Raw genomic sequence first — 14909 nt, 5'->3', positions numbered from 1 at the left:
AAAACGGGTCTAGAGAGAGAGTGTAAAAAGTCTCCAATGGACTCCACTCACCCTTATATAGGTTTCCGGGTCGGGGCTCAGTGGAATTTTACCCGATACTACCGTTAAACGGGGCTTTTGGTCGCACCCGATTTAGTGGTCGTAATAATAAAACTTGACATTTTCCAAATGAATGGAAATGTGTGTCCTGTGTTTTTATTTCCTTTTATCACGACTTAACGGCATGTTAAAGGTAACCAAATGGAATGTTTATTAAATTGACGCCCTCTAATTAACGGAACTTCTATATACAGTGGAATATTATGTTAACGGTAACGGGGAAATGTAACGGGACAACTTGGGTTGTCACAATGAGCCTTCAGCCTGACTGGACCGCCTCACAGGCCTTTAGTCTATTTGGACCGCTCTTCGAGCCTTCGGCACGTCTGGACCGCCTCGTAGGGCCTACAGCCTATCCGGACCGCTTGTTGGGACTTCGGCCTGACTGGACCGCCTCGCAGACCTTCAGTCTATCTGGACCGCCCTGGGTATGTTGGCCTTCAGCACAAAGCAGGACTGCCTCAACCCAACCCCCAATCAAACAAACATGTGCACATAAATGTCATACGCTAGCATATATAATAGTCAAATTGATCTAACAGATCACTAATCATAGCAACATCCTATAACCAGGATACAGACCTAACCGGTCACTAACATAGCATCATCATATATATCAGGATACCGACCTAAGCAGGTCACTAAGCATATCACCATCCTAACTACCAGAATGTAAATCAATAAGCATATCATGTAATAACCCCGATATAAATCCGTAAAGGGCCGATATTGGTGCCTTTGACCCTGTTAGTATATTGAGGACAACTAACCTCTCAAGTAGCTCGGAATGATAGTATCAATCTCCTCCAAATACAGCTCCAACACCAACACCAATATCCACCAATGACTCAATTCCATAAGTTCCCAAATTACCAAAATACCCCCAGAAGTCAACTCGTCAACCCTTGGTCAAAGTCAAAATCAATAGTCAAAGTCAACAGTCCATGTTGACTCGACTCGTTGAGTGCAGTTAGCAACTCGTCGAGTTCCTTAAGAACTCAGAAGTCACCTAAAGTCCTAATAAAATCGTCGAGTTTCCAACCAACTCATCGAGTCCATGCGTGTCTAGATGTCGGGGGAAAGCCTAACTAAGTCGTCGAGTCCTCTTGGTGACTCGCCAAGTTGATGTAGAATCAATTACGGGAAACCCTCAACCGACTTGTCGAGTTCATGCAGTCCATTACTTATATAGATGTTTTTAAGCCACCCCAATGCTCCATATTGCAGATCCAACCTCCTAGAACATGGTTTCTACATAAAGTTGCAAACTTTACGTGCACGCATGGTCCTAAATGTCGAAACTAGACTAAGGGAAAGGTTAACTCAAAGGGAAAGGTTCATGCTTGCCAAATCTCATAGCTTTATAGCTATAGGGACCAAGGGAAGTCCAAATCTAAAGTTACAACTTCATATATTGTCCCAATACTCGAAATGACTCCCAAATGTGCTAAAGATGGCCCTAAACCCAAACATAAAGGGATTTAGCTAGAGATAAACCAAGGTAACGACTTTTTACCTTCAAGATGATGCCAAGAAGAAGTAGATTCAGATTCTCAAGCTCCTTTTTGCTCCAAGCTTCTTGTACTTCACACCTCCTTCACAAAATGCACCAAAATCACTCCTTAGACCTCACAAACACTCAAGAACAAGGTAATATTGATTAGGGTTTCTTCTGTCTGTTAAGAGGTTGGTAAAGGACTAGAGGAAAGGACTTAAGGTCCTTTAAATAGGGTGCAAACCCTAAAAATTAGGGTTTCATTTCCAGCCCCTACTCATCGAGTCCAGGTCCTCCGACTCGTCGAGTAGATCCAATATTCCACACGGGCTAACCTGCCTCTACACGACGAATTAGGGGCAATCAACTCGTAGAGTAGGTCCATTAATATATATATATATATATATATATATATATATATATATATATATATATATATATATATATATATATATATAATGCTTTTAAAACTTATACCTGGGAGTCAGGGTATTACATTTCTATTATAGCATCCTGCTTTGTTTTTTGTTTTTTTTTTCATTGTTTTCATTATAGCATTGTAGTTTCCAAATTGCATACAAATACATATACAAAAATAATACTTTCCATTATATCATCCTACTTTATTTTGTTTTCATTTTTTTCATCTATAACATTATAGTTTCCAAATTGCATACAAATACACAAACTATATTTATAACTTTCTATACATACATATACACATATAAAAAAATAATACATTCCATATAGCATCTTACTTTGTTTTTTTTTCATTTTTTTCATCTATATCATTATAGCATCCAAATTGTATACAAACACACAAACTACATACATACTTTCTATACATACAATTACACATATACAAATATAATACACATTCCATTATAGCATCCTACTTTGTTTTATTTTCATATACATATACATAAACTTATACATATATAAACATATACACTTATACATAATACACATCTATATATAAAAATCAACATATTAAAATACACTTATACATAAAAATACAAATACACATATTTGCAAACAAATACACACACACACACACACACTATATATATATATATATATATATATATATATATATATATATATATATATATATATATATATATATATATATATATACACACACACACATATATATATATATACATATATATACACACACACACATATATATATATATATATACATATATATATATATATATATATATATATATATATATATATATATATATAACATACATAATTTTTATGTTTTCACCATAAATACATGCATTTTATACATACATTACATATATGCATACATTATACATACTTACAAAAACACATACAAATACATATATACATACACATAATACAAATACACAAATACATATCTTATAAAGGAACCTGGTTGTGTGATCCGGCAGAGAAGGGTTGTGGTGGCGGTATTCCGGTAGCTTTTCGGCTAACAGGTTCTTTCCAACCAAAAAAATCGGCAAAAAAAAAAGAAAAACCTGCTAGAGGTTGCAATAATCTACAATGGTTGCAACAATACGACTCTTAAGTCGGTGGGAGAAGAAAATGAAAATGAAATCGATGCAGAAGGAAGCGAAAACCCACCTATGGTCGCTGGTTCTACTTCCCCGTTGTTGGTATTACGATTCCTCATCGCCAGTAATATGAACTATCGACGTAATTGGAGTAAGAGCCGACGAATTTGATGGATTGAGTTGGTATTCGCCGATGGAATCGTCATAGAAAAGCGAAGGCAAAAGAGGAAAGAAAATCAGTTGTGTGTTGTGTATATCTCGTCAAGCCTTTGGCGGCGACAAAGATGTATCAACGGCAACAAGCGAATTAGTAGTGACGAGTTTTAGAAGGAATTTATTGTGGTCTTTTTTTGAGTATCAGTGGAAACAGTTGCCGCCGCAAAAGGCATCACCGCTATTGCTATGTGCAGCGTCTGTTGTGAGCTATTGGACTAGGAACAAATCGAAGTTTGGGTTTATTACTGGGGTTTGACACGGATTGGGGTTTATCACCGTTAGCGGTGACATACAACATGAAAGTCTTATGTTGCCGCTAAAGGGAGTTGTCGCCGTTAATGGTGATTATTCTTGTAGTGTATTACTCATTTATTTTATAAACATATTTTAATCAAGTCTTTTTAAGAAATTTGGATTTTCCGTTTGTCAAATAAGATAATTTGAAGACAAATTTGCAAAAAATGGTCCCTGTGGTATGCATTTTTTTTGGGATTTTAGTCTAAATTATAACTTTTTTTGGATTGGTGGTCCTTTTGAGGTAGTTTGATTGTGATTGTGGTCCTTCAGTAAACTGAAAAAACTAAATTACCCTTATTATATTTATTTTTCATTTTCTTTTTTTTCCTATAAGTATTTATATATAAAAATTAAAAATAAGAGTCTGCATACCTCTCTCTCTGTCTCTCTCTCTCTCTCTCTCTCTCTCTCTCTCTCTCTCTCTCTCTCTCTCTCTCTCTCTCTCTCCCCCCAATTTCAGCATCAAAGGAATGCCAAACTTTCCCTCAAATCATTCTTTTCTTCCCCTTCATCTACCATGGTTGAGCTTTCCAAATTTCTTCCATTCACCAGTGTCCTTCCACTACCACCAGTGTCTAACAATAAGTCGTCAAAAACCCTAGCAATCATGGTTTAGATTCAACACCGAATGATGAACAGTCACACATTTGCACATACACCTGCAAATCGACTTCATTATCAAAAGAAAGAAATCAACTTCTAGACCTAACAAAATCCTGTAGAAATCTATTTTTCAACCCTAATGAAACCCTATAGAAATCAATTTTTCTATCCAACAAAACCTTGTAGAACAGATCATATTTTTACTATGTGCGTGAGATGGGGGAGATGACGAATGGCAACTTGTTATCAGCATCTGAAATTGGACTTCTTAGTGTAGAAAAAAGAAAATGTGAAGCTCCAACAACTACGCATCGTCTTCTTCCTCAAAATCGGACATGAAAACCTTGAAATCAAACATTGAAAACCTATGAAACCTTTGAATCAGACCTTGAAAACAACCCTTATCTACCACCAACATCACTGCCGATAGTGGCGATGATGGTGTGAAATCTTTCTATGGTGGCCGACAGAGTGGTAGGAGGTGATAATGACTGCACAAAAAGTAGAAAAGGTTTCGATGACTCTTGTGTGGAAAAAAATACGACGGTGGTAATGGCTATGTGGAAGGAGGAGGGAGTCGCCAGTTGTTGTGTCTCTGACTGCAATTGTGTCGGCTTCCTCTTAACTGTGAAGGAAAACCATAGATGGTATTTGTAGTTAAGGGATGTAAACAAGAGCGAACTGGGAGAGAGAGAGAGAGAGAGAGAGAGAGAGAGAGAGAGAGAGAGAATGGGGTGTGGGCCCCATTTTATTATTAATAAAACTTTAAATTAAATAAAAAAAACATAAAAAAATATATCAAGAGGGAAATTTAGTCATTTTAATTTTCGGAGGGACCATTTTCATATACAAACTAGTCTAAAATGACCACAAAGTAAAAAAAGTCAAGGTTTGGACTAAAACCCTAAAAAAATACATACACAGGGACCATTTTTGCAGTTTTGTCAAATTTTAATTTTAAAGTTGATAGATTTAAATAAATAAATAAATAACTATTTCTAATTTCTAAACATACCCTACAAGGGATCTTTTAGAATATTAGTGTATCATATACGACACTTAAGGTAGGATGATTCATGATCTAAGCTCATCATTATGCTACGATTAAGTCTTAGACTCTTAGTGCAACATAGTATAAGAATCACACCAACTCACTAAGCTTGCATATAACTTGGAATATGGTAATAATGATCACGAAATATGATTCATTCGAGCTGAGTTTGCAATTGTGAAAACTAACTTGAGTCATTTACATATTGATTTTATATATTTATTCTTTATTGTTTTGTATACACTTATTTCATGCACAAACCAAGCGACAAGGATTTTAGCTAAAACAATTCTATATTCTTTTGAAGCTGTTGCACGACGATGAATTCTTCTCCATTGAGCAGGCCCGGCTAAGGGGAAAGTTGCAAGGGCACAGGGACTCAAAAAAATAGAGCCCGAATTTTAATCAAAATATAAATAATTATATACTATGTAATTCAAATAATTATGCATAAATTTGTTAGCACAGCTGGCTTAAGTGCACATTTTCTTTAGCCTTGACGTAAGTCCTTCGACATCATCTTTATTTTTTATAAAATTCAATTTATTAAACAAATGAGTTTGACAGTTTCTAGAGAGGTTGCCTAATTAGCCCCTGAACTTTTATAAAATTTCATGTCTCTTTTTAATTAATTTATTTAATTTAAGTTTTCTATTGTTTTTTTAAACAAATCAGTTTAACAGTTTATAGAGGTTACATAATTAGCTTTTAAAGTTTTATAAAATTTCATGTTTCTTTTTAATTAATTTATTTAATTTAAGTTTCTTGTAACCACAATCCATCATCTTAAATTTATTTTGCTTGTATATTCAAAAATTGTATTAAAGGGTCCAATTTTATTTTTCGTACAGAACCTTAAAATCAACGGGCCGACCCTAACATTGAAGTTTGGTTGTTATTATACACCTTGTAAAGAATAAAGTTCAAGTTTCAAACTGTAAGTGTTTGATTATTAAATAAAGACACTTGTTGTTAATTTGAATAAATTATGCTTATTCACTATGATCGATTTTGTGAAAAAAAAAAACGCCCTTAATGTACATGTGACACATATGGACAGAATTATAAAACATACTGATTGTTGGGAATTGTTTGTCATATATTTTTATTAGCATATGCATAATTATAAATTTTGATCGTCTTTTGAATTTAAATCCTATTAAGGAGAATAATATATGTAGCAAAATCCTATTAACTCGATACATTTAACTCATTACAGCATTATAGTTCTACTTGTTCACATGTCAAATATTACAATGTTTTTCGTGTTCTTTTTATAAAAAATCACTTGTTTCGATCCTCATAAAATTATAAAAAATAAATCGTTGTCAGGTTTCTTCCAAAATACCAACAAGACACTCCCTAACATGAACTCTACATTCACCCAAGCATAGGATTTATCTGAATAAACACATTAAGGAGGAGAAGGGCATTTGAAATTTCATCCTGGAGGGATTTATCTGGAAAAAAAAAACAAACAAACAGAGAAGTATATATTAGTAAATGTCGAACATAAGATGAGTTTATTAACACAAAGAAGTGTCGGATAATCAATTATCTTGTGCATTAGGCTGTGTTATTCAGCAAAGAAGATAAATATGTATAAAGAAATATAAATCCAGCCCAATATTGGATCAATTTTGAACAACAAAACACCAAAACAAACCTAAAAGAAGACTGATTATAAGAATTGCAGACCTGTGGAGATGAGCAAAAGTCGGGTGAGCCACAAGTTTAAGTTTGTTAAGTGACAAAGCTTAGCCTTGAGTGTCACCTGGAAAGACATTTATTTATGTGAAAACATATTAGAAAAAAGCTTATGTGATAAAAAAAAAAAAAAAAAAAAAAAGGTTTTTGTGATATAAAAAAAGTAGCTTGGGTGCCTACCTCCAGTATTGCTAGACTTCCTTTGAGATAAAGCTCTAAACTTCAATTTATCTAATGAAAAGAAATAGATTAAAGATTTGACGATGATTGCATAAAATCAAACATGAATTATTTATTACTTAAAAGGCTATCATTTAGTTATTATCATGCAGCTTTAGATAAAAAAAAATTATGCATAAGAGTGACATCTACCTTTAAAGCGGGCGCTTTCTCCACACAGATAAGCATAACCTAGTTGATCAATATCAACATTAGGCATCAGAATTCGATCTTTGCTTAGGATGTATTCTCCTGTTGTTGATTGAAATCCAGTGAGATCTCCACCAATGATGTGATTCCATGACTTGTAATAACCCAACACATCTTCTTCTTCTTCTTTTTCTCCATCATCATACACAAAACTCACCCCACACTCCTTTGTAACTGGTTTACCATGATCATATCGCGTCTTCCTCAGGGTAATAGTAAACTGGTCACCACATTCCATCTCATTCATCCCAAACATCCAATGACTTAACAATGTCAAACAATTTCTACCGATATAGAGATTTTGAAGGTAGTGGTGGTATATCCAGATGAGGTTCTTTGTTATATTACTGATTATGATCACTGGCAAATAAAGGGGAACAACATCCATTAGAAAGTCGGGCATCTCATATGTAAGTACAGAGCAGAAATTCAATCCTTTAAGCTTGTTGGGAGATGATGGGATGGTAAATGATATTGATGGCCCCTTGCTTCTATCCGTAATCCAATTCGGCATCTCTTCACCTCCACAAATTGTACTGAATATTCCAAATTCATAATACATCTGCCAAAATACAACCACCACAATAAATCACCACATTAATTACATATTCACAAAGACATAGTTAACCAGAGCAAACCTTCATTTCAGATTCCAGTCTTCGATTAGAAAAAAATACAGTTCCCATAGGCTTTTTCATTTGGAAGTCTAACTTAGTCCATCCCAAACTACGTAATACCTTTTCCTCAACACCTACCATTGGTTGGATTTTGACCAAGCCCTCAAATTCAAACAAAGAAGGTGCAAACATATCTGGGTTTATAAGGAACTCGAGTGGGAACATTTGTGGATCAAATACAACTTTTTGTAGCAAATGCCTACTAGAAAAAGAATATAGGTTCAAACCTGTGAGTGTATGTGGAGCATGCTCGACTGACGTTAGCATACTACAATTTCCCATACTAAGTAACTCAAGACTAGACAGGCTTCTCACACAAGTGGGCATGGAAACGATAGGATTTTCATCTAAATATAAATGCTTTAACATGGTTAGGCAACTGAAGTCAACGGGAAAGGATTCGGTGCACAGATTATTATTCGCAAGTGACAAGCTTACTAAAGATCTCGGTAAAGAAATCACAAAGAACTTTGAATAACTTGGAACAGCCTCCGGAATGGCTGAGAAAGAGGTTATTGTGTTTATGATGCCAATGTTGTTACCCTTCACCATTTCGGGTGAATCCATATCCTTAATCTTGTATTCATCGAGATAACAACCGTCTAGCAATAGTGTTTCAACTTTCTTTAACATGCCTATGATTCTTGGAAGTTTCTCAAGCTTGTTGCAATAGCTCAGATCAACAAGGACAAGTTTTACACATTGCTCAATTGATTCACAAACTTCAAGTAAACCAATGCAATTTGTAAGTACTAACATCTCAAGTGCATGGAGTTGGTTAAAGCCACTCACGCTACGAAGTTGTTCACAAAAACTTAAATTAAGAATCTTCAATGATCCAAGCAAGCTTTTTCCTTTTGAACAAGATCCGATCAACTGTTGAAATGGAGATAAATTAAAATATATACTAGTGACTTTATCAGCTTGAATTGGAAGAAGGATAAATATAGATAAGTTACCATTTGCCTACTCTCATATTGTGGCGGATTATTATAACAAATGGAAAATGATTCAATGTTGCTATATGACATGTCAAGAGCAACCAGGTTCTCCATTGGTAAGTCTAAAGGTATAGACTTCAAAGGAAACCCATGCATACATAACCATCTTAATTCTTCCGGAAAGTTCTCGTAAGAGCCATTGATCTTCACATAATTGAGTTGTAGCAGCATTAGATTATCCATCTTACTCAATGCGTCTGTTTTCAACTCAAGTGATCCATGTAACTTCTCTTTCTCAATTATCTTCATGTCAAGGGTGAGGCCTAGAACATTTTCCGTACCCTAAGAAGAAAGGCATGCAAAAATACATTAAAATGCATAAAAAGACATATAGAAATACAAAATGCTTTAAACAACTTCTCTTACCTTTTTCTGTTTCAAGACTCTAAATGAGTCATGACCCCATAATCGACTTCGTTCCCATGGCTTCTGAAATGATTCTTCACGTACCACAAATCTTCCCATCTCTTGAACCAATTGATGCACTATCAATTCGTTATTCCATCCTATACTAAGAAAGCATCTGTCGATGAGATTCGTAATTCCAGTTCTTGTTTCTATATCACATGCTTCTAATATTGTTGTAGCAACATCTTTATCCATTCCAACAAATATACAAGCAATATGCTTAAACAACTCCTTATCATTTTCAGATGGCAAAGAGTCAAAGCTCATTCTCAAGACATTGTTTATAGGGGAATCATTTTCTTTCTTTAGTCTGTCTATGTATCCATCCCAATAAGTTACATCTCGATTATGTAGATTCCTACCTAAAACTTTAAGAGCCAATGGATGTCCTTCACAGTACTTCACTAGCTTTTTTGACACCTCTTCAAACCCTGCCTTGGGACCATTGCACATGAATGCATGAAAACACAAAAGCTTTTGTGATTCGATCTCAATTAAGCCTTTAAGAAAGTGCTTTTCATGCGCGAGTAATTTACCCTTCAATTTGAACAGTTCACAACTCTCAGTCAACCACCCGTCCTTTGTTGTTACTATAATTTTGCTTTCTGGATGAAAACTTTTCCTTCCAAGTAAGGCATCTAATTGGTCAAGACTACCAATATCATCAAGAACAAGAAACACCTTTTCACGGGCTACTGCATTCTCTATCATTGAAGTGTATGTAGAAACATCATGAACTTGAATTGAACTTGGTTTTGAAATATCCTCAAGGAGTTTCTTTTGTACATCAAGCATCCCATTAGATTTTTCATCACATCTTCTACTAATATCTTCAATGAAGCTACTTGTGTCAAATTCATGAGAATGTAACGCATAGACATATTTGGCTAAAGATGTCTTCCCAATCCCACCCATACCCAAAATAGTAAGTATATCTATCCTATGTGAGGATGTATCTTTCAACCACAAACTGACAAATTTAATGGAATCGTCCATCCCAATAAGTTGTGGTAGTGGAAACCTTGAGGATGTGCGTAATCTACGAAAGATGTCCTTAACTATTCCATCAATAAGCTCCACCTCTAGCCTGCAATTTGATTTTTATAAGAACCACAAAACTCAATCTAAAAAATAACATGCCATATTAGATATTTAAGTTTTCCAAAAATCCAAATCAAAATCACATCACAAACATTATTGTATTCGCACTTGTAACCATACAAGCATCTAATGTGAAAGGTCATGATTATTATTATCTATAATAAGACAAGAGCCCCAATGTAATACAAGATTTCATTAACGGGCAACAATGTTTCATTGTGTTTCTACAAAACCATCAAAGTTAAATATCAACTCAATTTTTCTTGAACCTGGACAAAATATTAGTGAAGACTTTCAAGTTAACCTTTACGACTTACATGTGAACATAAGAAATACATAGCAAATGTTGTAAAACTAGCTTGATGGTTTAACCTACCTACATGAATTAACTTATGAGATCACATAATTGCAAAAATTAGATTCAACTTTAAGCGTATTTGTATCCAAATTTAAATGCATCGTAAATATGCCTATTTTATGATTATAGGGAAACATATTGAAATGCATACGCCATTTAGAAAAGATGATATTTGACTATTTGACTTCTCAAGCACTAATGAAACAATACTAAAGAAATATGGCAACATGAGTAATGAAGTGGTTACCTGCCATTGGCATCCATCCCTTTCAAATCTGCAACTTCTGTAAGCGCTTTAATCCATTGGTCCATCTTTTGAGCCCATTTGTTTCTTTTATTTGAATTTGTCTCTGCCTCCATCTTCTGTCTATGCTTAGCCATTGCATCTCCAAAGCTACTTTGTTGCTTCCTAACATGTGTGGACTCAACATGATAAAATACAGGGAAAACAATATGTTTGGATGTCTTACGTTGCTCAAGGATCAACACCAGTTCATCAAGACACCATGTTGAAGTAGCATAATTCGTAGACAAGACGATAACAGAAGCCCTAGATGCTTTAATTGCACTCTCCAATTCTGGTTTCAGATCTTCCCCAGTTTCGATCTCTTCATCATCTAAGAAGGTAGTGATATTGGCATGCATGAGGGCATTATAAAGGTGATTAGTGAAACTATGACGAGTATCAACACCTCTAAAACTTAAAAATATGTCGTATCCATGATAATGAGTTGTTGAAGAGGATGAAGCTTCTTCAGAAATTTCATGGAGCTCAACCATTATAAGTTATAGATTGATTCTTGTTTCTCCTGATAAGGTAGTATTGTCTTCTGAAGCTTTTGAATCCCACACTTTCCTCACTTGTGCCTCAATCTCAGGATCCCATTCATAATGTCTCTACAGAAAATCAAAATAATTAATAACTATACTAGTTAAGTCTCTTTATATTTAAACTCAATAGTGATACCTTATATTCTACAAAGTTAGAAAAAAAAAAATGAAGTGTTTGAATAACATGAAGATGTGAATTATTACTCAGTTAATCAGATTGGTTAACCTGTTTTTCTGCCTCTAGAACAGGACTTCATGTTGACCAAATCCTACTTGTAACTAACACAACCATGCAGAACGATTGTCAAAAAAATGAACCCAAACACACAAATGAGAAAGTGGCTAAAGTAATCGCATGTCAATGTAGATATTATCCTTTATCCATGTAAGACAACTAAAAGTAAAACTTGAACAAGGAGTTTTCCCTTCGCAGCAAATATAAGCATGCCAATAAAGGCTTGATTACGTGACAAAGGTGAGTTTAGTGACAAGCGACATAAACTTTGTTGACCAATGTTGTATGTGTTATATCTATAAAGAAATCCCTTGTGCAGCTCAAAGAAAATCTAATTCAGCTTATCTGTGAAAAAGCAGAGCATTACTTGATTATATAGGATCTCTGTACTAGCAAAATCTAATTTCGCTTCAAAGAATGTAACACCATAAAGTACTTCACAAAAAACGAGATTTTTTTTTTTTGAAAGAAGGGGAACATAAATATCACCAGGAAATTTAACGTTATCATTCAGGTTGAAAAAGATTAAAATGTAAAAAATCGTGTTTGTGAATTGGAAAATTGGTGAAGTGTTTCTGTACTATCCTAATTGAAAAAAGAAAAGTAATTTAGATTATCCAATCGGCAATCACCTGAACAAACTGATTATTATAATTTGATTTATGATTAATGAGATCAAATTGTGTAGCAACAAGTGAAACTAAATGGTAAAAATCTGCCTTCATAGTTACCTGTCTACAGAGCAACAACGAGACCTGAAACGGCGAGAATAGCGGATGAACCAACGACGACGCGACACAGAAGGATGTGACGAGAGAAAACTACAGAGCGAACGGCGAGAAGTCGGCCGGTAAACGGCGAGTCAATGAGGAAGGAAAGGAGACGTGAGAGAGATCGAGACAGAAAAGCTAAAAAAAAAAAAAAAAAAAAAATTGGTAAATTACACCAATCGTCCATCGTTTTAAGTGACGTTTGATTCTTCTTTTCAAAAATTAACTCGGACCGTCCTTCGTTGTTTGTTTTATACTTGCACGTTTCATCCTTGAAAGACGAATTTTTTGCGCTTTTAATCCATTCCAGATTTAAAATGACCATAATGCCCTTATGTAATTTATTTTTCAATTAATCTAATAATATTTACTATTATTTTTAATTTAAAAAGAAATTGGGTCTCACTTCCACCCCTACGTCCTTTACCTTCACCTCAACCACCCCTTTTTCTCTCTAAACCTGAAGAACACCACACAAACACCGGCAACAACTACCTCCCTGATATGTCAAAATCCGGCCACCGGCGGTACATCTGGCCTCCAATCCGCCACCTTTGCCTCTACAATCCGAATTTCCGTTCAAAACCTTCGCAATCGCTGTCAGAATCAACAAATCCACAAGTGGATCTATGCATTCGTTGTCTTAGATTTACATCATCTCAAATCTACTTGTGTTCGATGGAAAACCTTCGTCTTCGTCACCACCTGTTATTCGTCACCATGTTTTCGCCGGAGATGGAGCCCAATTTGCATTGCTTTGCGCTTAGGTCTTGAGAGTTACAAACCCGATTTGCAGATGTGTGGCCGTCGGCATATTTGAACAAGAGAGGAGAATGTGGCTGAGTGGATCTTCTTTCTCGAAAGTCATCGATCTCCTTCACCTGGACGCCACCATCGGAAGTTGTCGTCGGAGTTTCAGACGTGTTTTCGGTGATCAGTGGTAGTATCGGAGGAAGAAGTCAGGTGCAAAGATGACACTTTAAACATAAGTGGATGTAATTTAAGGGTGAATGAAGGCGGTAGCAAGTGGTGTAAGGTGGTGATGGTGGTTTGGCTCAATGGTGTTAGTCTGTGAAGGAGGTGTGAGAACTTGGGAGAAGGAAAGTAAGAACATGCGAGAAGGAAAGTGACGTAATGAGGGGTTGGGATATTTTGTTTGTTTCTTTGTTTTTAATTTAAAATTGATAAGGAAATAAAAGAAGATGAAAAAAGAAATTATCAAGGGTAAAAAAGTCATTTCATGTCAATAGGGACTAAGTGTGCAAGAAAAAATAAACCGAGGGAGGGTTCGAGTTAATTTTTGAAAATAGGAACTAAACATGCTTTTTGGCATATGCACGAGGGACGAATGGTGTAATTTACCCAAAAAAAAACAAATGTTACCTATGAAAATTATTGATTTTCAAAAGATATATTTATGAGAAATATGGTTTCCGTGAATTTTTTCTTTTTTTTAGATATTCACTGGTCAACACCAATAAAAAAAATGGTTTTCTTATTAATTTTCGTAGGTAAGCACCTGCGAAAATCTAGGTATCATGTGAATTTCTTTTTCTTTTTTTAATTTTTACATGTTATATTTGTAATTAGTAGAACTAAAATGATATGATAAGTTTTAAAGGTCACCTTTGTGATTTGTAGAGCGTATGTGGCATTCTATTTTTTATTTTTTATTTTATGGATTTAGTCTTTATCACATATAAAAAACTATATTATCGCTAATTTTTTTGGGTTTATTTATTTATAAAATAGATTATTTAATAATTTTAACATGAGGGTTATTCCTAAACGCTATCCATTCATCCATTGTATGTTTCCTTTTGTCACTTGCATGATAACAATTCGTCAGTCTTCTCTCTTCTTTTGACTACCTCTTTGCTTGTCATCTCAACTCCGGCAAACACATCTACGTTGTCATACCAGATAACCTTATACCATCACCGCCATCTCATCTACAAATAACCTTACAACATCGTTGTCGTCCATTTCTCACATATCTACATTGCCATCATCACCTCGCCACTTCTCTCCATTCCAAATAAACCTGCTACTAGAATCATTTATGTTATCCTTTTTAGCTTC

General features: G+C 34.8%; 1 protein-coding gene across 3 annotated transcripts; it reads right to left on the bottom strand.

Moving 5' to 3' along the window:
* Window positions 1–6492: 6492 nt before the first annotated feature.
* Window positions 6493–12953, bottom strand: LOC145101085 (disease resistance protein RPV1-like). 3 transcript variants are annotated; one of them, XM_079038261.1, is made up of 10 exons: window positions 12789–12953; window positions 11239–11888; window positions 9491–10619; window positions 9083–9406; window positions 8351–8999; window positions 8085–8257; window positions 7390–8008; window positions 7198–7248; window positions 7009–7084; window positions 6493–6770 (listed from the first exon to the last, which is right to left on the bottom strand). In XM_079038261.1, the coding sequence occupies exons 2-9, from the start codon at window positions 11769–11771 to the stop codon at window positions 7068–7070; spliced, it is 3495 nt and encodes a 1164-aa protein (XP_078894387.1). In that variant the 5' UTR covers window positions 11772–11888; window positions 12789–12953; the 3' UTR covers window positions 6493–6770; window positions 7009–7067. The 3 variants fall into 3 exon arrangements, with proteins under 3 accessions (XP_078894387.1, XP_078894384.1, XP_078894379.1); XM_079038258.1 differs by having other exon boundaries at window positions 6977–7084; window positions 8085–8999; window positions 12789–12952; XM_079038253.1 differs by having other exon boundaries at window positions 8085–8999; window positions 12789–12952.
* Between the last annotated feature and the right edge of the window lie 1956 nt (window positions 12954–14909).

This window comes from Lactuca serriola, chromosome 1 (assembly GCF_051521515.1).
Source record: "Lactuca serriola cultivar US96UC23 chromosome 1, Lser_US96UC23_V15, whole genome shotgun sequence".
Classification (NCBI taxonomy): domain Eukaryota; kingdom Viridiplantae; phylum Streptophyta; class Magnoliopsida; order Asterales; family Asteraceae; genus Lactuca; species Lactuca serriola.
The sequence above is the reverse complement of the archived record's forward strand: the minus strand, read 5'-3'. Positions and strand labels throughout refer to the sequence as shown.

Excerpts from the sequence above, each read along its gene's own strand:
- LOC145101085 (XM_079038258.1), bottom strand. The coding sequence starts at position 11,771 with ATGGTTGAGCTCCATGAAATTTCTGAAGAAGCTTCATCCTCTTCAACA. Across the intron at positions 9,000-9,082 it reads AATATGAGAGTAGGCAAATG|TTGATCGGATCTTGTTCAAA; the intron begins GTAACTTATCTA and ends CCATTTCAACAG. Across the intron at positions 7,249-7,389 it reads AGAAAGCGCCCGCTTTAAAG|ATAAATTGAAGTTTAGAGCT; the intron begins GTAGATGTCACT and ends TCTTTTCATTAG.